The 27,623-nt window shown below is 36.4% G+C and overlaps 1 protein-coding gene and 1 pseudogene across 1 annotated transcript; one reads left to right on the top strand and one right to left on the bottom strand.

Annotated features, from left to right (window-relative positions):
• Positions 1-626: 626 nt before the first annotated feature.
• Positions 627-15,841, bottom strand: LOC121411669 (annotated as a pseudogene).
• A 3,771-nt stretch (positions 15,842-19,612) lies between these two features.
• LOC121412264 (antigen LPMC-61-like) lies at positions 19,613-26,168 on the top strand. Its single transcript, XM_041605162.1, has 3 exons — positions 19,613-19,858; positions 23,629-23,683; positions 24,983-26,168. The coding sequence occupies exons 2-3, from the start codon at positions 23,629-23,631 to the stop codon at positions 25,786-25,788; spliced, it is 861 nt and encodes a 286-aa protein (XP_041461096.1). The 5' UTR covers positions 19,613-19,858; the 3' UTR covers positions 25,789-26,168.
• Positions 26,169-27,623: the final 1,455 nt, after the last annotated feature.

The raw sequence follows: 27,623 nt of genomic DNA, 5'->3' as shown, positions 1-27,623 counted from the left end.
ATAGAAAAGTAATGGGAAAGTTGCTTACATGTGACATCATGCATCTTTGTCGCATTGCCAAAAGGAGGATCTACATTACAATAATGATAAAATGCTCATAACTTTCTTATTATTTGTTCAATTTTTCTCAAACCTTGTGTTGATCTTTGTTTATTTTGTATTTTGATTCTTTGTTTTCACACAATAAATTTTTCAAAGGTTTCATTTCCTTTAAGTAAAATTACTCAAGTCTTACCATCAAAAATATATTTTTTTTAATTCTCCATCAATTTCATTAAAATATGAAAATAACAAAATTACATAATTAATCTAAATATATTTGTTATCAAAATGATAACGGTTCCCCAAAATATTCAGCACTCGCTTTTATACTTGTGTGTTGTGTATTGTAAAGTCTCTTTACACATTGCATAAAAGGTGGCTGGTCACTTGAATATTCCATGTGATAAAAAAATACATTCTTTGTCAAGTTCACCATCAAAATCATACAGTTAATATCACCATTACATTATAAAGTCAAATGCATTTAAAATAATATACCAGCAAACCGATTGTTTTATACTTGTGTATTGCATTCTATGTAAGTTGGCCAGCCACTTTGATTATTCAGCATGAAACAAAAAAGCACATTAATTTGGCATCTCTGTGCTGTCCAATAATTCCTTAAGTTAACTTAGACTTAGATTATAATTCTCAGTCCATAAAGTTTGGCTTTTCATCGCAAGTATTCTCTTCATACTCTCAAAGAATGCACATGCGTTGTGTTCATAGCAGTCATCATCGGCTACTGATTTGATGACTTCAAGAGGAGCTTTCATCATTTTGGCACCCGACGACATTATTAAAACCTGTAGTTTCAGAGGAAAGAAAAAGACGGGAAATTTTTTAAAAAGATGAAGTTCATGCTCCGAAGGAATGAAAGGCAACAATTTTTAGGATAAAGCAAATAATGATAGTAATAGATTTATTTATTATATCCCAAATCCCATATGTAGAGTACCGGAGTTACAATTAATGACGGAACAGAGAAAAGGGAAAAGGAAGTCTGCATAATTATGCAATGATAATGAAAGATCTGAGGAGTTTACTAAATAATTATAGGGAGCAAGTTTCTTTCATGATGATTTTGCTTCTATTTGATTTTCCACATTTAGAAAGGCATGATGCTATTGTAGTTCCTTTGAAGTTCTAGAAGTTGTCTTCTGAAATAAGGTTGTCCAAGTACATGGTCTGAGGGAAACTGAGAATTCAGTGATCAAGAATTTAAAACACTGAACACAATTTGTGATATGCATGCATGTAGGATTAGAAAGCACATTGTTGTAGGCTGTTGTGAGTAGTACTTACAGTGGCAGATCGGGGGAGGGGTCCAGTTGCTGGACTAGTCACTTTGTAGGCCTATAGATGTTGTGACTCTAGCTGTCGGGTACTGATGCTGAGAAAGGGTTGTACTTGTGAGGGTATATGTATTTTTCATTTATTTATATCAACACTGAATCCTCAGCTACTCACTTCAACCTTTTGTTGTTTTGTAACTGTGAAAAGAAAGGACATACAACAAATTAATTGTTAAGTAATTGTTGAATTTTGTTTGTACAATAGGTGTTGGTTGTGTCTATCAGGGTGTGTGATGTGTGTGTTACTATTTGGAATAACTTTCAAGATTCTATGGTGATATTATTTCAATTGAATTTAATTCAGAGATTACACCTGTCAAAAATGTCTTGCACACAGAACAAGTTGCTTTACAAAGAGAGCTTTCCATTGTAAAGTAAAACAATTAATATAAAATGCAATTAACCCGAGAGTGTTGTATGTACATCTTGCTATCACATACCTGTAGTTGTGCAGCTCTTTCGAGATAGTATAGGTAATCAAAGGCATCACACGCTCTCTTCGCCACCGATAAAACTCCATGTTGCTTCATGAGGAGAATATCTTTGGTTCCCAACACCTTGGCCAGCCTCTCGCCTTCATCAGAAGCGTTTGCGAACCCTCGTAATCCCGTCATAAGCAATCTTGTCGAGGAATCGCATGCTGTTTTGAGTCGCCACCTATCTTGAATGGTTCAGGATCGTTCATGCAAGCTGGATAGATCGGTTGAAAGGTGAAAAAGACAAAGTTATGAAGAGCATATCCATATTAATAACATATGTGGGATATTAGGTCTGAAAACTTGTTTTTCCGTGATTTATTTGATTAATTATTGTTATTTTAATCGATTGCCAAGTCGACACTGGGAGGTGCCGTGCCGAGTGCTAAGGCGCCCGGCTATACAGAAAAGTCCGGGGTTCGATCCCGGCCGCGGCACCTATGCCCGTGAGCAAGGCATTTAATCTACAATGCCTTTTATCCTGCTTTCAAATAAATGGAAATGCTTTTGTGCATTATTGGTTACTAGTGTGCACTTGTTTGGTTTATAAAAAAAAAAAAAAAAAAAAAAAAAAAAAAAAAAAGACAAACCACTGCACAACGTTGCAAAAACAAGTTTTCAATTTCTGCACTGAACACAGCGTGATTACATTGTTGTCAAACTCATGTTAAACTTATAAATATTGATTGCTGTTAGAGTAATGGAATAAAATATTAGAAATATTGTTTATTGTTACCATAACAGCTTCCCATTCACACCGACAGTTCAAATAAAATAGTGGGGGGAATTTGTAAAGTAAAATATATTAACAAAAACCATATACAAATCAAAGAGCAAATAATGTCATCATCACTGTGCTGAACAACCACACATAGTAATTCTCTTTTCACTGTGTACTGGAACATGCCCCCGCCCCGTTTACTGATTCCACACAGAGGCTATCTTGTTCACAGAATGGTTTTATGGTATGTGAACACACTGAGGCAAATGAATGTGTCACAGAGTTGCAAGTATCTTCCTGTGTGTTGACTATGTGATTGCAGTGTTTTTGTCATTATCACACAATGAAGAAGCAAGATGGCAGCGTGCATGGCCGTAAATTGTTTCTGTAATAGCTCCATGGTTTCACTGTGTAGCAACTAAATGTGACATCAAGCCCACATTGTATTCCATATTGTGTTCTCACAGTGGACAGACCGTGTTTCATACAATTGACTATAGGTGTTAAGTATATTAACACACTAGAATGTTTCACTGCACAACAACTACATGTGATACGACGGGCCCATCTTTTTTCACATTGTGTTCAAATTGTGTTCTCACTGTGGTCAGACTGTGTTCATACAACGGACTATGTGTTTCAGTATGACATACTGAAATGTTTCACTGTTTGGCAAACTAAAATGACACAATGACCCCCATTGATTGTGTTCACATTTTGTTAAAAGGTGTTCTCTCTGTGGTCAGACTGTTCATTCAATTGACTGTGTTAAGTATATTAACACACTATAATGTTTCACTGTGTGACACAATGAGTCCACATTGTGTTCAAATTGTTCTCACCGTGGTCAAATTGTGTTCACACAACAGACTATATGTGTTTAGAATTTTAATACACTGATTCTTCTCTGTGTGGCAACAATATAATGACACATTGAGCCCACATTGTGTTCAATTGTGTTTCTCACTGTGGTCACACTATGTTCATAACAAAATGACTATGTGTTCATTATTAACCCACTGGAATGTTTCACTGTGTGCAACTATATGTGACACAATGAGACCACATTGCATTCGCACTGCCCTCAAGACAACAGCAGTTTGTTAGCTGATGAGGCAACCCTGATTAAATAAAACTGAAAATGTAATGAATAAACATTGTCAAATTGTGTTCTCACTCTGGTCAGACTGTGTTCATGCAATTAACTATGTGTTCAATAATGTAACACACTGTGCTGACTTCTTTCTGGTAGGGACATACTGTTTGTATAGTGCATTCTGGATGCTACCGTGCAATCAATCGAGTGTCATGTGACCAATTTTGAACCAATTATTATAAGCAGTTCACTCTCCGAAGTTGTAAAATATTTGAAATAGAATTATTGCCAAAAATTTAATTGACAGCTTACCGATGGCTGTGGTATATGGTTGATGGGTGTGCAGTACGGCTTTCATTCCGTCTATTGGATAACGTACATTATGGATAGGTCTATGTATACAGGAAGCAGAAATATTTGGCTCTCCCTCTCCCTCTACAACTTCGCCAGTGAAGAAATCAATTCCCATTAGGCTCGAAGCAGTCACCTTGCAAAAATAATGTACATACGTATATTGCTTTTTCGAAATGTTCAAATTGCCCCATTGCTTATATTTCAGTATTTTGCATCACTTGCAACTGACAAATTATTTCACCTCAAATACACTGTTAGAAAAATAGAAAAAGTTCCTGCAGCAGAGTCTCGAGAACACCTGTAATCTTACCGAATTGCGTAATCTTACAGGAAATTGGTATTTGATGTATGGAATCTTACAAATTTCCTTGAATAAAACACCCTTTTCCCCTTTTAAAACAGACCTGTTCTGTTAAATTGCAGAAAAATTCTTGTTTTATGAATTTACAGAATGATTATTACGCAATTCGGTAAGATTACAGGTGTTCTCGAGACTCTGCTGCAGGAACTTCTTTTATTTTTTCTAACAGTGTACCCAATGAAAATCGCCAATGGAATCTGAATGGTGGCGAATGGTAGTTGAATGGTGAATTGAATGGTAAATGGTACGTGAATGGTGTTTAAGTGGTGTTTCAATGGTACATTCTTAATGGTACGTGGAAGGCTGTTTAATGGTAAATGGTGTACCATATACCCAATGATGTCTCAGTGCTATACAATGGTGTCTCAGTTTTATGTGTCTAATGGTATGATTTGTATGGTGAATGGTATACCATATTCCCAATGGTGTCTCAGTGGTATGTGCCTCTGATAATGGTATGATTTGGTTGGTGAATGGTATACCATATACCAAATGGTGTTTCAGTGGTATGTGCCTCTAATAATGGTGTAATTGGTATGGTGAATGGTATACCATATACCCAATGGTCTCAGTGGTATGTGCCTAATGGTATGATTGGTATGGTAAATGGAGGGGGGAGAGTGGAGGGGAGGCGAACGTGTCAATCGGAACTCCCTTGTGATCAATTACCTCTCTCCAGTGCATTCCATATGGAATGAGAAGCATGACATCTTCTTCTCTGACACGAGAGGGCGCTCTAAGAGTCAAGTGGTTGCAGATGCCCTCCCCCATACCATAGTATTCCAATGCCCTGTACGTCACAGCGAGATCAACACGGGCCTTGTAATTGGCTTCTTCGCGACTAGATTGGTCTTTAAGTTCACTGTATTTAAGAAAAATGAATTGAAAGAGGGGCAAATAAATTATGGATTTAGTGGTGCTCGAGAAAGTGGACAATATTCATTTGTACATGCCAAAAATTGTCGTTATTTCACTATCTGGATTGTACTTTCGCGTCAAACATGCACACAACCTTTTACTAATTATTGCAGTATCATGGGCTTTCCCCTATACGGTGTTCAAAATGCTTAGTTTCACTGGGGAAACGTTTGTTTTCTTTTTCGGGTGCTACTCTCTCTCGCGCGCTCTCTTACAACGCGTACAATAGTCCCTGACATGCTTTCTTGTTTGTTGTGTTACAGGATATGGATAGGCCTAAACTAGTCTCATCTGTTGACATTGATGATCTGCTGTCCCAGTCCAAATTTCGACAAAATCTTCTCAGTCCTCCACTCTTATTTCAATTGTATTTTCAAAAGAATCGATGCGTTCTAGAGAGTTTCCCCGTAGTAAATGCGAAAACGCTCTAATAAAGTAAGAGAGTAACTACCCCCCCCCCCCAAAATGGCTCCGAGCTGAGTCCAAAAAAAAAAAAAAAAATCGATGATCATCATGCGTACATACAATAATCAGTATTGTACAACGCCTACTTAGCGAGTTGTACGCGATCAAATGGGAGGCTGAATGTCATACAATCGTACCGTTGCACACAAGACGTACCATCCAAAATGTACCACTGCACGGCTTTAGGAGGTGACGTCACAATGCGATTTCATTGAATAAGGTGACAATGCGCGTACAGCTCGCTGGCTAAATGCGCAATGCTGTCCAAGATCATGTGCGCTTGTGGGCCCGGCTTGTGGGATTTTGCTTTTCGCTTTCAATATTTTTGCTCCCTTTTTATAGATTACTGGAGGGAAAAACTCTTGTTTTTTCATATTTTCGCTAGATTCCGAGGCGTTGTACAACACAAATAGCGAATATCATTCGTGCAATGGTGCGAGATTTCGCATTCGGTGAAAGAATGAAACGCTCTATTCAACTCGGCTAACGCCTCGTTGAATAGAGCATCTTTCTTTCACCTCATGCGAAATCTCGCACCATCGCACTCATGCCTATTCGCTATTTGTATACCATCTGATCAACCATGATCATCTTGTAATCCCTCCTTAACCTGATTATCTTACCCTTATCATCATTATAATGAATATGAATATTATTTTAAAAAATACTAAGTTTTATCAAATTGGTAAATCATTGGGGGTGATGATTCAGTGCCCCTGTTGCACCCACAAATGTAATAACGCCCACAAATGTAATAACACTTTACCCACAAATGTAATAATTTTTGATCGCCCACAAATGTAATAATGACTTTACCCACAAATGTAATAAATTTGAAGGGATTTTTGGCGAATCCGTTCTAAACTAAAATCCTATAGTAATGTGTTCATATAGCACAAAAGTGCAAAGTCTTTTTTTCAGACCTGGTTAATAAAACATCAAAGTACAAGTCCAAAGTCTTTCTTCCAGACCCGGTTGTTTCAAAAATTATAATATACGTCCAAAGTCTTTTTTCCAGACCCGGTTGTTTAAAAAAATATAATAAAAATCCAAAGTCTTTTTTTCCAGACCCGGTTGTTTCAAAAATTGTAATATAAGTCCAAAGTCTTTCTTCCAGACCCGGTTGTTTCAAAAATTATAATATACGTCCAAAGTCTTTTTTCCAGACCCGGTTGTTTAAAAAAATATAATAAAAATCCAAAGTCTTTTTTCCAGACCCGGTTGTTTAAAAAAATATAATATAAATCCAAAGTCTTTTTCCCAGACCCGGTTGTTTCAAGAATTTTAATAAGTCCAAAGTCTTTTTCCTGACCCAGTTATTACAGAATTTATAATATAAGTCCAAACTAAGATACGATAATGATATTCCTGTGAAAAAAATTGGGAATCGAGCTTAGTCTTTTATCCAGACCCAGTTATTTAAACCGGTGGAATTAATGTCTTTGTTGTTGTTTCAACTTATACGGTGTATATTGTGAATATATGCACTAAGAGTAAATTGAGAATCAAGCGTAGTCTTTTCTCCAGACCCGGTTACCTGTTATTTAAACATTATGAATAACAGTTTAAAAACAGCATAAAGACCCCCATAATCTTATTAATGCTGGATATAGCGTTAGTCTTTCAGCCCGACCATTTTTTCTTAAAAAAACGCTAATAGTAAGAATTTAAAAAAAAAATCAAAGTCAGACCAAACAAACCTTCAACCTAAGAACCTGTTTTAAAGAGGTTTAGAGTGTTGTCTTCATTCCAGACCTAAAACAGTTACGAAAAAATCTTCAAACATAAGACCTTATATTCTTATTCTCGTGGAATAACACGAGTTTTAAAACGCACTCTTTCCTCCAGACCCGGCTATTAAAAAAAGTAACTGAAAAACTTCGAATCTAAGACCAAATTTCCAAAGTTTCACCCAGTAAAAATATGTCTTTTTTTTAATAATACTACTACCCCTACAAAACATTGTAATAACGCGTGGGTAAAGCAGACATCCTTTCTCCAGACTTGGTTACTATTTGAAAAATAAAATAGTTTTTACAAATATTCTAAAACGAATACCCAATAATCTAATTACTGTGGAACAACATGAAGACCGATTGTCGAAGATCGACTTTCCTCCAGACAAAATTATTTCAGGAATAAAAAATCAATAAAACTCAACCCCCAACAACGAATCTAAGAACCAACAATCCTCCAAATTAAGACCATGCATGTAGAAAAGCACATGTTTAGAGCGTTGTCTTTATTTCAGACCCGGTGATTTGAAAATGATTTAAACAATCCTAAAAACAAAAGACTCATATTCTTATTCTTGTGGAATAACACGAGTATTATGCTTAGTCTTTCGTCTGGACCCGATTATTTAAAAGATAAAGAAATATTGAAAAAAATGACAGCTGAGACCAATCTTCAAAATTAAACCCACTTAAAATGCTTGGGTTTAGAGTGTTGTCTTTACCCCTCACCGACGTATATTATAACTTTTGAAACGACCGGGTCTGAAAAAAAAGACTCTGGACTTGCATTATAATTTTTGAATTAACCTGGTCTGGAAAAAAGACTTTGGACGTATATTATAATTTTGAAACAACCGGGTCTTGTAAAAAGACTTTGGACGTATATTATAATTTTGAAAAACCGGGTCTGGAAAAAGACTTGGACTTGTACTGTAATATTTCATTAACCGGGTCTGAAAAAAGACTGAACTTTTTGCTATATGAACGCATTAATATAGGATATTAGTTTAGAACGAATTCGCCAAAAATCATTTCAAATTTATTACATTTGTAGGTAAAGTCATTATTAAATTTGTGGGTAAAGTGCATTATTACATTTGTGGGTAAAGTGTTATTACATTTGTGGGCGTTATTACATTTGTGGGTAAAGTGTTATTACATTTGTGGGCGATCAAAAATTATTACATTTGTGGGTAAAGTGTTATTACATTTGTGGGCGTTATTACATTTGTGGGTAAAGTGTTATTACATTTGTGGGCGTTATTACATTTGTGGGCGATTATTACATTTGTGGGTGTAACAGCCCCCCGCCCCCACCACCACCACTTGAAATATATCCCCCATTCCCGGGGATCGACACCCATGCCTACCTGCCAACGTAATATCATGGAGCTATCATATGATAACCTTGATAACAAAGGTGTTTGCATCTTCTTTATCATGTAAACACTTTTCCGTCCTGTTTTCCACTATGTGCCTCTAGTTTCCGATAAATATTCTTTTTATTGGTACCTCCAAACAGACACAATTTTAGGCCTGTATTCTGACAACATCATAAAACCATTATCACATGACTATTATAATAATAAAAAAGCAGATAAGATCTATTTCGACTCAGTGTAACGCGATCATATAGTAAAGAGTCAGTTTAAAAATAGAAAATGCCATAGCATGATTAATAATGCGTAGATAGGGAACCTCAGTCTCCCATAATGGCAAAAAGAAGTACAAAGGTCTACAAAATAAGGCGAGAAATTCTATGTTCCTCCTCTTCTTCACAAAGGAAAATAATTATAGAATTATTTTTGAAAAGCATATTTTTAATCCCCATGCAGATGAAACATAATAGTAGTGTCTTAACTGTATGGGATTAAGAAATGCTTTCCAAAGTACAAATACAACGGTATGCAAGTATTTCCTTTGTCAAGGCATTTTGGATGTTCTTATTGTTGAACTTGGTGAAAGTCATAGTACATGGTACAGTGAACACATTACACTTTAATCGGCTTATCCATGCTGGAAGTTATATGTTCTGGGGCCTGTTGCAGAAAGAGTTGCAATCAATCGCAACTCTAAAAATCACGCGCATCTTGATTTTCAACCAATCAACAGCGCGCATTTTTGACTTGCGATTGATTTTTTGACTTACGTTTAAACGCAACTCTTTCTGCAACGGGCCCCAGAATTGACAACTGATTCAATGCATCAGATATTCATTGCTGCAACTTATTTTATTATAGGGGATAAATGAAAAAAAAAATCGGCGAGATATAATCCCGCCCTTCCAATTCGTAATGTATACTCGGCAAGGGCCGTGGAAACGGGTGGCCTCCGCACTTATTTTCCAAAACCGTGTACAAAGACGTAAAAAGCAAGGTTACCACCCCCCCCCACACACACACACACACTTTCAAAACCGTTCCGTGGCCCCTGCAAGGCAAAATCCACACGATTGTACATCTGAACGGACGACCTGTCTGTATTAAAAGAAGACGTATAGTCAGTTTGCTGTGCAAACCCTTCCCTCGAGGAAAGTGGTCAAAGAAAAGGCCTAGCAGCCTAAAGTCACTACTAATTACTTTTATACAGGATAAGTTGTATTTGTGCTATAGTTTTGTATGAAGACCCACTTGTTGAACAAAGTTTCAATCAGGGTCTGTGTCTGTAGACTAGCCTGTCCGTCGTTTGGCAAAGCAAAGTTCAAAACGATAATTCTCGATGCTATTCTATACTTACATTGGCATTGTTTTTTTAGCCGTATTATTGACTTGTTAATGCGAAAAAAATAGCGACATCAGCAGTTTGATTTGAATGGAGCAGGATAATAAGTTTACATGAAGAAAGGCACGCTAAGCGACTTATAAAGAACATGGGCATTATTAGGACCTTTTAATTGTGGGTGGGAGACTGTGGCATACAGATGGGGGGGGGGCTTGAGGCGCTACCCCTCCCCCAAGGAAAAAAATAACGACCAGGAACAAAGAGAAAGGGGGAAGGTTGAAATATATAATTTTCGGAATGTTATGTAAAAATTTAAAGAAAATGTTGATTTTGGGGGCTCGCTCACATCGCACCCTCACAAAGATTTATAAATTTTGCCTAATACGCCATATCTAGTCCCGTCAAAATATTTAGCTCATAACCTAACTTCTCGTTGATGCCACCCCATCTCCTCTGCTTGAAAACATGCAAAAAAAATATAAAAATTCAAGCAATGTCTCGGTTGGTCCTTTCTACTTCCTCCAAATTTGTTGACCACTTTAATTTATTAGTAAAAATTCAATATAAATAACGAAAAGGAATTAAAAATAAAAACAAAAGTAATTTAAACATTAATTGTAGTAGTAGTATTTATTATTAGTAGTAGTAATAGTAGTAGCAGTAGTAGTATGGTAGTAGTAGTAGTAGTAGTAGTAGTATTAGTAGTAGTAGTAGTAGTAGTAGTAGTAGTAGTAGTAGTAGTAGTAGTAGTAGTAGTAGTAGTAGTAGTAGTAGTAGTAGAAGCAAAGGAAGGAGAAGGGGAGATAAACAGAATACTGGTACAGAAGCAGAATGTCTTACTTATTTTTAGTTGACGCAGTGCCATTCCACCATCTCACATTGTTCAATAAAGTAAGCCTCTGGTGTCCACCGCAAAACCTAGTAGCAAGCGAAAGAAAATAATTTTTCTGTTAGTCAAAGCAGTTTCAAGCACATACATGTATTTTTGTCTCGCCAGCAGAGCATAAGCGAGACGTTGGCGCCGCTTTTCCGACGGCTCACATCAACGGTGAAATCTTGGCTTTTGAAATGTCATCATAACTGTAAAGGATCTAGTTCATGAAACTTGAACAAAAGGGTAATCAAGTATCACTGATCATTTTGTGAGTTAAAGGTCAAAAGTAAATTAAAGTAAAGTCGATGCACTTCATGAACTACATCAAATGAATGGAGTTGCTTTTAAACAAGTCAAGTGAGGTCAGGTGTGGAGGGGTGAATTCATTAAAGGGTGACGGGGGTCGTTTATTGGTCGGCGTTTATACCACGTGGTCTTATTGTTTTGAGTTTGTGTATCCAATGAGATTCCCTTTTCATGATGGTGTCGTGTTTCTTGTTTTTTTACTATTGCGATGGCAGTGATGTTAATGTTGTGTACTGTATGCCCGGGAAGGTTGAAATGTATGGTGTATGGGAGGGTTTTGCTGTTAGGTTTGTTTTTGTTGTAATTGGTTACTTCTGATCTAGTGTTATTTAGTCGTGTGTATAGTGTTGTTTCAGTCTTTCCGACGTATTGCATGTTGCAGTTAGTGCATGTTAGGAGGTAGATGACCCATGAGGATTTGCAGTTTATGTGATTGTGTATGTTGAATTTTCGCATACATTCGTATTTCCGAAGCTTCGTAATTCCGAAGGTTCGGTTATTCCGAAGGTTCGTATTTCCGAAGGTTCGTATTTCCGAAGGTTCGTAATTCCGAAGGTTCGTCAATCCGAAAACGAAATAAGGTTCGTAATTCCGAAGGTTCGTCAATCCGAAAACGAAATAAGGTTCGTAATTCCGAAGGTTCGTCAATCCGAAAACGAAATAAGGTTCGTAATTCCGAAGGTTCGTTAATCCGAAAACGAAATAAGGTTCGTAATTCCGAAGGTTCGTTAATCCGAAAACGAAATAAGGTTCGTAATTCCGAAGGTTCGTTAATCCGAAAACAAAATAAGGTTCGTAATTCCGAAGGTTCGTTAATCCGAAAACGAAATAAGGTTCGTTAATCCGAAAATTGAATAAGGTTTGTATTTCAGAAAATGAAAATTATTCATTTTGGTAACAAACACGGATAATAATAATAATAGCTGGGAGAACAGTTTTCAGAACTGAAGTGGCTTCCCTGGGTAAATAATATAATTTTTATCATTTTAGGCCTACATGAAATTTCCAAAAGTTTGAGCACGTGATTCGCTGACAACATCTCACAAGGATGCCCTTTTAACATAATTGACCAAATAGGCGAATTTTACATTTTCCCCAAAACCGCTTGCTCGCTACGCTCGCAGAAATGAAACGTAATATATAACTTACCAATCACAGATCAATTATTTTTTTTGCTCAAATTGATTACTACAAAACACACAACCTCTTTACACAGATGATTATCTTATGGCGAAAATATCCGTTTGCACCAAAATGCCACTATTGGCCCCTTTTTTGGCTCCCCCCCAAAAGGAAAATACGTTCCGCCGCCACTGGTTGAAACACGCATCGTCTTCATGGCTAACTGCAAAAAGTTCTTAAAATGTCCCCTTTAGATCAGGTCAGAGCTTATATTTAAAATTTCTGTTCGCGCTTCTTGCTCGCAGTTATTATCTAGTTACATAGGCATCTCGTTTTGAAGATCACAAACATATTGCCCATCATATATCCCGCGCTCGCATTATTAAAAAAGGGTTTATCATGTTATTACATATTTACTTTATTTCATAAGTATAAAGCTAATTATTGACTGTTAGGACTACCCTTTCAAAAAACAAACAAAAATCAACTTTAAGCTGCCGATCGAGGAAAATATGGCCGAAAAAAATTGCCCCCCCCCCCCCCACTTGACGAAAGTTGGATCCGCCGGGAGGGAGGCAGGGGGCACTTGCACCCCCAAAATGAAATAAAAAACAGGGATTTCCCTTTTTTTCAAAAATGGGAAAGATCTTTTTTCAAAAATAAATATGCTGTTTTTCATGTTTTCGAAATAAAATACTCTTTTTAAAGTAAAGTTTTCAGGCTGGAATACTGCAAATTTTCAGCTTGCGCATCGCACTCTCAGTTATTCGATTGGTGAAATATGTATCCTAAGGAGGTCACTAAATTCTTTCTTTAAGATTCCTTTTCTGGTCAGTATGTTTAATCTCGCGTATTGCGCTCGTGTTAATTCTTTAGTTAGATGTACATATTTTTAGTGACAGCAGAAATCTGCTTATTTCCATTTTTATTGAAATACCCTTAAGTTTTAGCTTGTGATTCACGCTCGCAACACCTCGCAATAATGCCATTTAAAGAATAATTGACCCCCAAAACGAGTTTTACAACTTCACATTTGATTTTTTTTACCAAGCCGCTCGCTCATTATACTCTCTCCCGAAAAATAAAGGCTAAATATACATTTTGCCATAATAAGAAGTCATTTCAAAAAAGTTTTTTTTTATAATCTTAAGGTGAAAATATCACCAAAGTGCCCATTTTGACGTATGAGTTTCATTTTTTGGCTTTACCCCCCAAACGAAAATTCGTTTGGCCGCCCTTGCCTTCCCATCCTTATAACAATTGAACGGCAAGTGTCCACCCCCCCTGCCTCTTCCTCTGCTTTCCCGGTTTTCATTTTTCGGATTAACGAACCTTATTTTGTTTTCGGATTAACGAACCTTATTTTGTTTTCGGATTAACGAACCTTATTTTGTTTTCGGATTAACGAACCTTATTTCGTTTTCGGATTAACGAACCTTCGGAAAAACGAACCTTATTTCGTTTTCGGATTATCGAACCTTCGGAAAAACGAACCTTATTTCGTTTTCGGATTAACGAACCTTCGGAACAACGAACCCTATTTCGTTTTCGGATTATCGAACCTTCGGAACAACGAACCCTATTTCGTTTTCGGATTATCGAACCTTCGGAACAACGAACCCTATTTCGTTTTCGGATTATCGAACCTTCGGAATAACGAACCGTCGGAATAACGCCACAAATGTTCGGATTAACGAACCCTTTTTCGTTTTCGGATTAACGAACATCGAGGTATAGGCAATTTGCGTGTTTCGGAATTACGAACCTTCGGAATAAAGAACCTTCGGAATTACGAAGCTTCGGAATTACGAAGTGTAACCGAATTTTTGTCCAGTGACTGAACTTTTGAATGTCGTTGTTTCTAAGATGTGATGGTGGAGTGAACATCTTTTTGCTTTGCATTTGTAGAACCCTATAGCTCTGGTGTTGATATGTCTGTGATATATATATATATATATATATATTATATATATATGCGTGTGTGTGTGTGAGGGTGTGTGTGTGAGAGAGGGTGGGTGTGTGTGTGTATATATATGTATGTATTATATCCATAATACATATTATTTATTATGGCCCAGTGGTCTAAGGCGCTTGGGTATACATGGAAAGTCCAGGGTTCGATCCCCGGCCGCGGCACCTATATGCCCGTGAGCAAGGCATTTAATCTACAATGCTCTTTTATCCTTCTTTCAAATAAATGGAAATACTATATGCATTTGTGGTAACTAGGTGTGCACTTGTTTAAAAAAAAAAGGGGGGGAGGTGCCGTGGCCGAGTGGTCTAAGGCGCTTGGCTATACAGGGTTCGATTCCCGGCCGCGGCACCTCTATGCCCGTGAGCAAGGCATTTAATCTACAATGCTCTTTTATCCTGCTTTCAAATAAATGGAAATGCTATATGCATTATTGGTAACTAGGTGTGTACTTGTTTTTAAAAAAATAAATAAATAAAATAAAAAATAAAAATAAAAATATCCATAACCTTAGATTTTTATATGTGTTTGCCTATGTTTACTTTACTTTGATTTTTGTTTTGAGTCATATCATTATCAATGGATTATTGATATTTCATTTTATGATTTGTCATATTAATTTTCTTACATTGCACTGGCCCTATGGAAGACCATGCACCAGCAACATAGTTGCAGCTGAATATGGTCTATACCAACCGTACAATTACTTGTACGTTTAATCTTACGGAAATAAAAGCAAAAGAAAACAACATCAGGACTTTATACTATAAATTACTACGAGAAGTGTTTAACACGCAGAATAATCAGATAGAAAATAGCATAGAGTGATTATTCATGAGTAAAGTATTTGGAAAGTCGTCTTGTTTATATATGCCGTGCTATTTGCAGATTACATATTATTATATATTTATACACATTATAGCTCCATGCATGTAACATGAACAATTTAACATATAAGGACATGACAATAAACATAAGATCACTAATATAAATCATAGCACTGTATTTATAAAAAAGGCGTTGTATATGATATAATTGATATGTTTACCTTGACCATTCGCTCACAGCTCGGTTTACAGACAAACGAAACATCTTTTTAATGTAGTCTAACTGACAAATGCGACGAGCTCATCGAGTAGTAACTCACACAGATGTCACGTAGTGTGAAATCAATCTTGCAGTACGTATGTTGGCTAGAGCCATTGAGGTAATGTACACATGCATGCAAGAATCTCGAACGATAAACGGGGCAAAGGGTAGTTCTGTAATAAGAGCAATTACTCTCTGCTTGCAAACGAGGGGCGGCGATCCCCGTCCATCCAGGGTCGTGCGGGAAATGAGTGACCAGCCGCAGCCCAAACTCAAGCCCTTAATTACTCTTATCTGGCCAGATTCAGTGACCCATAATGCAACCTTTTTTTAATATAGACTCCCCTTGAATGTAAACACACAAATCTACTATACTGAATATAAGGATGTCGCAATAAATATGTTACCATGTGGAAAATCAGGTGTGTCCTATTTCTCTAAGTTAAAAAAACACTTTTTAATTTTTCTGCACATATCAATTATAGGCTAATTCATCTTTTGATCACAAAAATTAAAGCATGCATATTAAACACACAGTCAAAATAATGAGAGATACGAGGCAGTGTTGGTGAAGATGGGTCTCCCTTAAAGGGGAAGTTCACCTTGAAGAAAAGTTTATTGTAAAAATAACAGAAAATTATAAATTATGTTGGTGAAGGTTTAAGGAAAATCCGTTTAAGATTAAGAAAATTATGAGAATTAAAATTTTGGATTTGAGACTTCATAAACTAGCAGATGACCCATATTATGTTATGTAATATAAATTTTTAATGGTTCTTGGTAACTTATTTTTGTCAAGTTTCTTTTCATGATCGGTTGTGAAATGATATGTCCATAGATATACAAAAGTTACAGTAAAAATACATTTTCAATATTCTGAAAAAAATGACATTTCATCGATTTTCTTTTTCCTTTTGCTAGGAAGGAATGCTGCTCGCATGTGACGTCACTAATCAAATGATTTAAAATTCTAATAACTTTTTAATTCTTGGTTGGATTTTTCTCAAACCTTCGGCAATACTTTTTTTTCTGTGCTATTTTTACAACAAACTTTTCGTCAGGGTTAACTTCCCCTTTAGATCCATTCAATTGTGATTATCTAAGATTCTCTTGAGAAGTGACTAGAGCGTTTTTCGACGAATTTCAATGAAATATTTTGTTTACAGAAACGGATGATACGCATCATTGCTGACTCGGCAACTTTTCACAAAGAATAGCGAGACCAGGGGGCACGGGGCGATATACCCCCTACCCCACAGTTTTGGGGGAAAAATGTAGAGTAAACGCCTTGCCCCCCCCCCCCAACATTTTTGTTTGCCCTTCACTTTCCCTCCCCCTTAAAAAATCCTGATTGCAAGTTGACATCATGATGATTTAATATGAATTAGTTACTTTTTTAATACCCAGTTATATTTGTACTCTTTTTCGAGATAATAATTTGGCAAAAAATAGGGATTATTATCGATTTCCGAGATAGAAAAAATATAATGCAAACATGGATACTGAAGGCCGGTGTCATTAATTTGTTTATGTACCAAATTATCCGATAAACTCGATAGTTCATTGGCGTAAACCCGTGACGCCAGACTATTCAAGCGGGGAATGAAACATTAGATCCCCCCCGAACGATAGGTTAACTGCTTGGATTTACGCCATTGGGATAGTTTAAATACTTCTTTATTGATATGTTTTCTAACTAGCAAACCTGATTTTCAAATGACAGCAAGTTTATTGTGAGGATCGTCTCGACACCTCAACAATGATCACCCGTCAGAGTGAGCTGAACGCCATCTACGTTAGGATGAATGTCAGGGTCGATGTTTTCATCTTTCGCTATTAAGGGCCAGCTTCGCTGATTGGTTGAAAGTTTCCCATGAAATCGAATGGATGAATTAAAGCAGCAGTGGCTTTTATTCTGGCAATTAGATGCCGCGTTATGCCTGATCACAAGAAATTTACTACACGAAGATTCAAATAATAGACATTAATAATTGTGGATTTTCAAAAACCTAAATATTTTAGAGAGAAGACGTGTTTGTCGTTCGCTCCACCTTCTTTAAAGGGGAAGTTTACCCTGACAAAAAGTTTATTGTAAAAATAGCAGAAAAAATAATAAAAAATATTGCCGAAGGTTTGAGAAAAATTCATCAAATAATTAAAAAGTTATTAGAATTTCAATTATTTGATTTGTGACGTCATATGCGAGCAGCATTCCTACATAGCGAATGGTAAAAAAATCAATGAAATGTCATTTTCTCAGAAAATTGAAAATGGTTTTCACTGTAACTTTTGTATATCAATAGACAAATCATTTCACACCAGATCATGAAAAGAAAACAAAATGAAGTCATCAGGAACCATATAAAATTTGAATTTCATACATTTTATATTACATAACACATGGGACAGCTGCTCGTTTATGACGTCACAAATCCAAAATTTTGAAATCTAATAACTTTCTTACTTTTTAACGGATTTTCCTCAAACCTTTACCAATATTTTTTATTATTTTTTCTGCTATATTTACAACAGTTTTCTTCAGGGTGAACTTTCCCTTTAAGAAATAAAAATTCACTTTTGACGGCAATGTTAGAACGATCTAGAGTAGGACAATAGCAGATATAGAATGATTCAGAATTTACCTCTAATATCCTCACCTTGTAATGTATATTTTGATAATGAATTCGCAATCTTTACATTAATATTTGGGCTATATTACAGTGGGGCAATTTAGGGAAACTTGTATATCGTGATGATGATTTCAAAGAGTCTTAATGTGTTTTGATAACAAACTATCACTTCCAATGGCGAGGCGATTTCGTTAGGTATTTGGTTCTTAGGAGGAAGTGAAGACGTGCTCCATTATGCAGCAGTACAAAAATCGAATTCGATGGGTTGCACCACCCCCCCCCCCTCGAAAGTCTCCTTGACACGTTTATCCTCTGAAACAAAAGGTTACATCTCTTATCATCTCTCGCTTTACTAGCTCGTTCATGCTGGCACGTAAGAGATGTTTGATGCAATATAATTTTGGAAAGTAAGCAAATTCAACAGGTTAAATTCAACAGGCTGGATGAATTTTACTTACTATAAATATAGTGGCTTTTTTTTACTTCCATGGCAACAATGATTGATTACTTTTCCTTGCTCGTTTTATTCGCTAATAAACAAGATCTATCACCATGATCACAATTTTGGAAGCAAGCCAATTAATATGTATTACAGGAGGAATGCTTTATTATGTAACACTTCCACAAGCAAGATTATTTTAAAAAGCATGAATTTATAGCAATATGGATCAATACGTCTTCTAAAAGATGCATTAATTCACTTCTTTTTTATGACGAAAAATAATCATAAAATTTAAATGCCAATCTCAGACATCAGATGCTGGAAGAAACGGAAATCTCGTTGACTTTGCAGTAAATTGGTGACAAAATGGCCAAATTGAAAATGGGATGACTAACATTTTGAAGCTGCTTCTTCTTCTTCTTCAGTACAATGGCGGCTTAATCTAAACGAAGTTATAGATCGAACAGGCGAGTTCTGAGCCACTCCGTCAAAACAAAGTCAATCACTGACTTCTTTAAAAATATGAACTGACAAAGATGACTCAGTTTGGAGCATGGCCCAACAACTCAACAGGGACCTCCCAAGACGGATCCGTTTCAACCGACCACTGTTGGGTTTGCAAACCCTTTTTTTCTCCTATGATTTACTTCTCACGTCAAAGGGTGGGGCCTTCGCCTGAAAGGATGAGGGGTATTATTTTTCTTCTCACCAGCTGACTCGTAGAACAAACAAGGATGACTTTTGACATTAAGATAAGCCAAGTTCGTAACCACTTTGTAATAATCCAATATGTCTGGAAGTCCTACATGGGATGGATGAGAAGGGCGAGTGTGGAAATGAATCCCCATTGTCCGCCAAAACAACGCTTCCTGTCGCGTTGAAGCCTCCGAGATTTGTGATTGGTCAAATGTTCGGGTGACGTCACTCCCCCGCTGCGGATTCGACACCATGGTCTTGAAATGACCTTCGCGATGTAAATATTAGCTTGGCATAAGATGCAATAGAGGTATCTTTGCATCACAAATATTCCTTGTAGCTCAGCGGAGATTGGATGCCGATTAGTAAATCTGGAAGCTTGAAAAAACGATCTTCATTATTCTATCAGCTGTCGTCAACAGCAGGTCAAACTTTTGGGGATAAGAATCAAATTTTTACTTCTTGATCCAGCCACCAACAAGGTGAGAACGATTTTTTTTGTGTGTATGTGTGTAATTATTTTATATTTGTGATTATATTAGAAATCATCGAGAATCATACAATATCTACAATAGATTGGCATGATAACAATGTAAAAATCAAAAACATATAACAAAGAATAAATATTAAAGTTGTATTCATTTAGAGACATTATAATTCTAAGAATTCTCATTTATGATGTGTACTTTCCCTTTTTGATTCCATCTCAAGTTTCTCATTTTAGTTTTAGTTTTTTTATCTCAACCTGGAACTCAAAACAGTTCACCAACTCGACTTGAATATGAATCTCAATTATTAAGGAACTAACACAATAACTCAAAACTAACCATTTAAGATGAGGAACCTTGATTACGTGCCCTCAGGTGTGAGAGCTAACCCTCAATATCACTTTCACTCATTCACCTGCATTTTCTTCTTTTTATTTCGTTGATTTATGCTAGTCGGATTGGATTTCATTTTCAAAATTATTTGAATTAATTAAGTGGAGATTGCATGAATCGTTGTTTTATTTATCATACAATATTTTCAATCATATTTTTAGAGTAATAACTGTTTTCATTGGAGAGTGAATACGTATATGTATAAAATGTGTGTGTGAAACGCTGTAAAAAATGTGTTTCTACAAAATAGATAATTTTTCAAAAATATATAGTTTTTCATACTGATACTCTTTTGCTGGAATGGACAATGAAATGGGAAAACAACTTATTTTCTCTTTGCCTTCATTTATGATTTTCGTTTTTTATTATGTGTCATTTCATTCTCATGATCGTAATATCATCATGATCATGTTTGTCTTGTGCTTAATAGGCTGCAGATTATTGGTGTGTATTCGCTGTCAATAGGGGGGTTTTGCAATAGCTACGTGTATACACGCTTTCTGGAAGGTAGAAAATCTATTGTTGAATGCTCTTCATGACAATGGAGTCTTTGTCGATGATTGGTGAATCGAAACAGCAGTTTCGTCGTTGTCTCTGGACTAGTGACATATTTGCGAATTTTTCGTCAGCTCTGAAATGTCGAACGAAACTGCTTGTCATATTCACCGACCCTCGACAAAGACTCCATTGTGATTTGATTTGCATTTTCAATGCATTGGCTGCGTTGTAGGATTCATTCGATATGGGTGAGCGAAAACTAGCTAATATCTTGTAGGGCATAAATGAGAAGTATTTCTAATGAAAGTCTTTCTATGAGTATACCTGAATGCCGAAGGCAGAGATGAATAAAAGAATATTCAGAACAAACTACCTACATCAACCATGCCTAAAACCAACATTAAAGAGAAGACTTAACTTATTGAACGGAATAGACAAATATATCAAAATTAATAGAATACATGCCAAGAACAATCTGTAGTGATTTAGAGTACTCAGTTGCAGACTGCTGCTTTCATTGTACCAAATTCCTTTTTGTTGCAATCCATTTTGACACCTTCATATAAAAAGGCAAAAATTCGCTTATGAATGAACCAAATTCGTCTATTTGCTGCCATTCTGATAAGGGGTATTTTACATTCTCTATCAATTTTTACTTTGCTTTGATTTACTTGTAATTTTGTTGAATTTTTCTAAATAAAATTAATTCGTTAACAATCAATCAGTATTGAAAAATATCCTAATACAGAAATTAGACACCTTTTCCAAAATGTAACATTGTTTATAAACATCATGCATATTTCATATAAATCATATAATGCTGTATACACTGTAGTTCGAAAAAAAATGATACATTTCTATGTATAGTATATCCTCTCGTGTTTTGGCATGAATACATTCATCCACGCACCCCGGGTGGAATAACAATGATTGTTCACAAATTATTTCTTATTTATTTCGTTACCGTTTGTCATTTGGTTTTGGATACTGACAAAAACGCGAGTTGGGGGATATAAAAAAGTCTACTTCTCTTCTAGGGTTTATTTAAAACAACACCGATTATTTTCTCTTTTTTGTGCGATTAAACACTTTACTTATGCAAGTAGAGGGCTTTCTAGTTCACAAACTTTTTGAGTGTGATTTGGGTTTGTTTGTTTGTTGGCGGAATACAATAAAGTATGTATTCTTCTTAATGTGTATAATACTTAATATACTTCAATACCCATCAGTATCACCGAAAACAGGATAAGGATTTGAAAACTTAGGTTTTTCCTGGTACACTTTTATATTTTATTAAAACTGTATTCTCTGCCTTCTATGATTGGACAGTATATCAACTTTATGATTTATACATGTATCGTGATGATGAGTTTACTAGAAGAAGACGCTTTCGATTTGAATTGAATAGTATGACGAAGGCATAAAAAAAAATACGCAGTGTCCTGCGTCATTTTTTTGCATCCGTCATATCTAGGTTTGAAAAGATATTTAGAAGAAAACAATATTTTCAATCTATTAATGATGAATTTAATTGTTGTGAGGACAGACCCGGATGCGTGTTTTTTTTAAGACGTTCCCAATCGCGTTTTTTATTTATTCATTTTATTTTTGGGGGCCAAATACAGAGTAAAGCGTCCTCTAAAGTTTGTAGAGTAACCTTAAGTAAAAAAGAAAATCAATAGCTGTAGGTAATAGTATGATACCATAATTTATTACAACTCTATGTGATAATGATTCAGGATGATACATAACAAAGCGCCGTAGAGTATTAAGGCCTTCTTGCTTCTATACCGCAAAATATTGCAATTTTCGTTGCCATTGTCGTAATAATCGTTGTTTTTATCACTATTGCTCATCTTAGTCCTTTTAAAAAATTATCTCCATACGTCCACCCTATCCTCCTCCTCTTCTTCCTCCCTTCCCTACTTCATCCTCCTCTTCCTCCCACTTTTTCGTCGTTATTCTCACCTTTCTTATTTATCTTCCTAGCTCTTCTTCTTCACCTTCTTCTCCTACTCCTCCTCCTTCTTGTTCTTTTTCGTCTACTTCTTCTCCTTCTTCTTCTCTATCTCTCCCGTCTTCTCTTCTTTCTCATTAATCTCCCATCCTTTCATATATGAATATCATTTTTACATATTTTTTATGATCAGTCACACCAACATCACCGACTTCAAACCGAACGATGGTATTTCATTGAAAATAACGTAATATTTTTGATCGGTCTGGGATCTATTTCGTCTGGGAGACAGCGGCATCATCATAATTCAAATAAAAACAAATCATCAAAATATTCATTGCAACCACATCAATAATCGTCATAAACAATAGTACAAGTGAACTCAAAATTTCTTCATGACCCATAGCTCACTAAGGGCAATTAAAGTAGGTTGCATAGTCTAGCATTCTACATTTTTTTATGATCTTGATGAACTTGAAGATACAAACCCCGTCCAATTCAAAGTTAAACTTGAGCGACCCTGTCTGGCCTTGGTCCAAACGTTGTGCGGATGGAAAGTAACTTCCTAGTCAACATGGCCTGCCAGCTGTCTGTGAGCACGTATATCTGAGGACATGCCTATCCTTTACACAAGTTGATAACAAGAAAGGTCGCGAACAGTGTGAGAAGTGAATTAGGTTCAAACCCGAGTTCACGTTTATTTTCCTATTAAGACAACATAACAATAATCATTTAAAATTTACATATTAAAAACAAAAAATATATTTGTTAAGAAGTAGTAAAATGAAGCCTCCTTACTGGTTTATTGATCACAATGGAGACCTTCAGAAGTGTTATGATGATTTGATTTGTGTTTATGTTAAAACACATCGATGTAAATAGATCATTTATCAAAATTAATGTTGTTTTTCCACAGATGAAACTGTCGATTGCCTGGTGTTTGATGGCGGTCCTTGTGGCTGTTGTAGCAGGTAAATATATTCATTCTCATTGTTGTGTCCCACTTCTGAAAATCCATGATTAAATTAATTAAACCGATCTTAAAATCTCAGTCATGGTCACAGTGTTAATATATACTTTTGATGATATGAATTTATTTCGTAGTCATTTTTTCTTTAATATTTGTTTTCATAATGATTCATATTCCAGTTAAAGGTTTAATTACAGTGTAAGGTTCCTTCCAATCTCTCCACCATTGAGGATGATAAAGGATATATCTCAAATCATTCCCTAATGGAAAGAACAGAGTGTATGCCACAGTGTGTTCACAGTGTGAAACAAAATGTGAATCACCTTCACACTGTTAAATGTGAGCATTTCAACAGTGTTAATCACACATTCAGATAGTCGTCCATGTGAACACGCTATGAACATCACTGTCGAGGTGTCCACGATGTTGGAATATCTACATACTGTTGAATTCGAGCATTTCAATAGTGTGTTCACATAGTCCACTATGTGAACACACTGTGTTCTTTCCAACTCTTCGCACTAGCCGTTCCATTATACTAGGTGTCCACTGCCGAACTGACCAATTGTCGAACCGATGAATCCCGATCAAAGTATTTTAGGCCTGGTCAGTCTGGCTTCAATTGGTATCCAATGCAAATTGATCGGCGTCAGTCTATCTTGATCGACGTCGCTCCGGGTACAATATTGACAAGTTTGAGCATGTCCAAAATGTTCCGGCAGGCATGTTAAGGATCGAGCCAGAGGAACAAACCTAGGAACAGATTGGCCCTGTTCACCTCGCCAAGCTAGATAGATCAGGCTTGATCGAGTTGATCGGTTCTGCAGATACCCAATAGATTAATGTTTTGTTCCCATAGCTGAACTAATATGTGATCAAGGTGTTTTAGGTCAGGTCGTTGTAGTTTGGCAAGCTAATCGAGGCGGTCGATAATTTGATCGGCTGATCAACAACTCCCTTAGTTTGCTTTCTATTTTGGCCAACCAGAGCGATGTGGACCAATGTAGACTTACATCGAACATGGTTGATTAATTCCGATTTCCTTGCCAAGCTACTTCTACCAGGCAGAAATAATTATCTTGATCGGGCTTGATCGAGTGTGCCGGTTTGGTAGTTTGAATCTGGTATAACTTTAACTTTGATCAGACAAAATTTCTAACATCGTTTGTGACCTTCTACAGAAGGACATCAGAACAATGCCAGGCTCGCCAGTAATATCAAATTTCTCATTAGCCTTTAGTATACTCAATATTTCATAAGTATGTTATTGTAAAGATTTTTCTGTTCCGTCTTTCTCCAGGACAAAATCGTCAGAGACAGTATCAACCTTACTGGCAGCAATACTATCAGCAGTATCCACGGCAACAGCAACATCCACCAAATTACGATCCCAGATATAACCAGCAACCATGGTATCCAAACACACAAGGAACATGGGCAATGGACCCAGAGGAACAACGCGAGCAACAAGAGAATATGATGGAAAATCGACGAGAGCAACAGGAAAATATGATGGAAAATCGACGGGAGATGCAGGAAAACATGATGGAGCAACGGGAAAATGCCTATGAGAACGGCCAGCGGTGGCCTCAGCGACCCTGGCAACAACAACCCTGGGAACAACAACCAAGACAGCAACGACCTTGGCAGCAACAGCCATGGCAGCGACAACAATGGCAACAGGGGCAGGGGCAGCGGCAGCCATATTACAACCAACAACGAGAAGGCTGGGGCCAGCCGTACAACCAGCAGCCATGGGGACAACCCTACAGAGCCCAACCCCAAAGACAGGCACCTTGGTGGAATCAACATGTATGGCCTCAACAAGGTTACCTCCCGCAAGGACAGACTGGGCTGGCTCCCAACGACCCAGAGACACAGGAAAACATGATGGAAGAGCAGCAGGAAATGCAGGAAAACGCCATGGAAGCACAAGAAGAGCAGCAGGAAAACGCCATGGAATTGGCAGAAGAAAGACAAGAGCAAGCGCGCGAGCTCCAAGAGAACGCGCGGGAGAATGGAGCTCCCATGACATGGAACCGCAATCGCCGCGGGCGGCGACCAATCTCCCAGCAACGTCGACCAGCTCAGCGATTCAATCCATGAGATTAATGGAGGAGATGAATCAAATTCTGAAATAATGTAGAAATTATACCCCTTTCTTTTTTTTCAAATCTTATTTTCCTTTTCATATGTCCCTGAAAATGTGTATTGTATTCAAGACAAAAACTACCCAATGATTTTAAAAATCCAATGAAATGATATTATTTCAAGTGAATCTACAAATCGTAAAAAAAGTTGTGGGTATAGTATAGCCACGGTCGTCCATGGTATAGCAGAAGTATGATTAGATGATTGATTGATATTCTAATTATCATCCTGCGAAATACGTTTGTCAAAATGTCATTTTTAATTGAATATTTCCGAGATGGGGGTGACAAAATTTTTCTGTGATATTTTCAATAAAACACTAACTGAAAAATGAATACACTGATGTTGGCATTATTTTATTAGATTCAAAGTAAAAATGATGATGGTCAGCTGTATATCATGAGAAATGTAGGCAAATGCAAATGGTTGATCGGTCGATTGAAAAATTACTTGATTGGCTACTCGATTGATTGAGTGATTGTTAGATTGAATGAATGATTTAGTGAATGAATGGTTGAGTGAGTGAGTGAGTGAGTGAGTGGGTGGGTGGGTGAGTGAGAGAGAGAGAGAGAGAGGAGGAATAAGACTAAGGTGGATGAGTGATTGAGTGATTGTGGGTATAGTGAGTGAGTGAGGGGGTGAGTGAGTGAGTGGGTAAGAAGTAAGTAAATGGGTGAGAAAGTATGTGAGTGAGTGAGTGAGAGAGAATGATTGTTTGATTGAGTAAATGATTGAGTGAGTGAATGGATGAGGTGAGAAAATGGAATAGTGAGCGGGAGAGAGAATGTGTGAGTGATTGATTGAGTTTGTGAGTGATTGAGTGGTTGGCTTACATATCGGTTGATGTGACAGAAAAGGTAGATAGTTACATGGTGAATGAGACAAGGTTGATGGAAGAGTGATTGAACATAATATTGCTAATTAAGGTTAACAGAATTTTAAAGTTGTGATTGCCATATAAGCCTATCAAGGGGGAATAAAGTCATTGGAAACCGTACCGCAATTGATCAGCAGATTAACATATCATTTACATTACTGAATTATGAAAACATTATTTTATTTACTTCATAATGGTTTCACATCTAAAATCACTTCTAACTAAATCTTACCCTACTACATGCATTAGTGAATTCATTCATGAGTCGCAAATGAAATGAAAAACCATATGATATACCTCATTAATTATTTTATTCCACTCTAACAAACATCATCATAATAAATCCCATTTCATAAAATTGACACCAATGTCTAATCTCAAACACTTTTTTCAATAGGGTACTCTTAAAATTAGTTAATCAATGAAGATGTGGTAATAAGAGAATTGTTATTTTAATTCTCTAAAACTTCTTCGACTAGCTGAAATCGATTAGTATATTTGTTTTATATTAATGGTGAACATTTTAAAAAATATTTCGACTTTGATCCATTTACAGGGGAGTATTATCATTACAATCATGACTATTATTAATATTATTATTATGACCCAATTATGACCACTAGTCATAAACGTGTAAAGTCCTATACCCGAAGGTTCGCTCGTCATAAATCGAAAAAAGGGTCACTATTTATAAATTTATTAGGACCATTATTCAAACGATCTGTTATTCATAATGAAGATCGTCATTCATAATCCACCATGAGAGCAATCAACCATGTACGACGGCTATTGAGATTTTATTCATGAAATTGAACGAGGGTATCTGTATACGGAGGGTCAAAAATCATAATCAAAAGGGCCACCATCAATAATCAATCGTAAATTTACCAGACGAGTGTCTATAGTCATAATC

The sequence above is a fragment of the Lytechinus variegatus genome, chromosome 3, assembly GCF_018143015.1.
Source record: "Lytechinus variegatus isolate NC3 chromosome 3, Lvar_3.0, whole genome shotgun sequence".
Taxonomy (NCBI): Eukaryota; Metazoa; Echinodermata; class Echinoidea; order Temnopleuroida; family Toxopneustidae; genus Lytechinus; species Lytechinus variegatus.
The sequence above is the reverse complement of the archived record's forward strand: the minus strand, read 5'-3'. Positions and strand labels throughout refer to the sequence as shown.

Bases quoted from the DNA above. Each gene is read 5' to 3' on its own strand.
- LOC121412264 (XM_041605162.1), top strand. From the start codon at position 23,629: ATGAAACTGTCGATTGCCTGGTGTTTGATGGCGGTCCTTGTGGCTGTT. The intron at 23,684-24,982 runs GTAAATATATTC...GTCTTTCTCCAG, and splicing joins CCTTGTGGCTGTTGTAGCAG to GACAAAATCGTCAGAGACAG.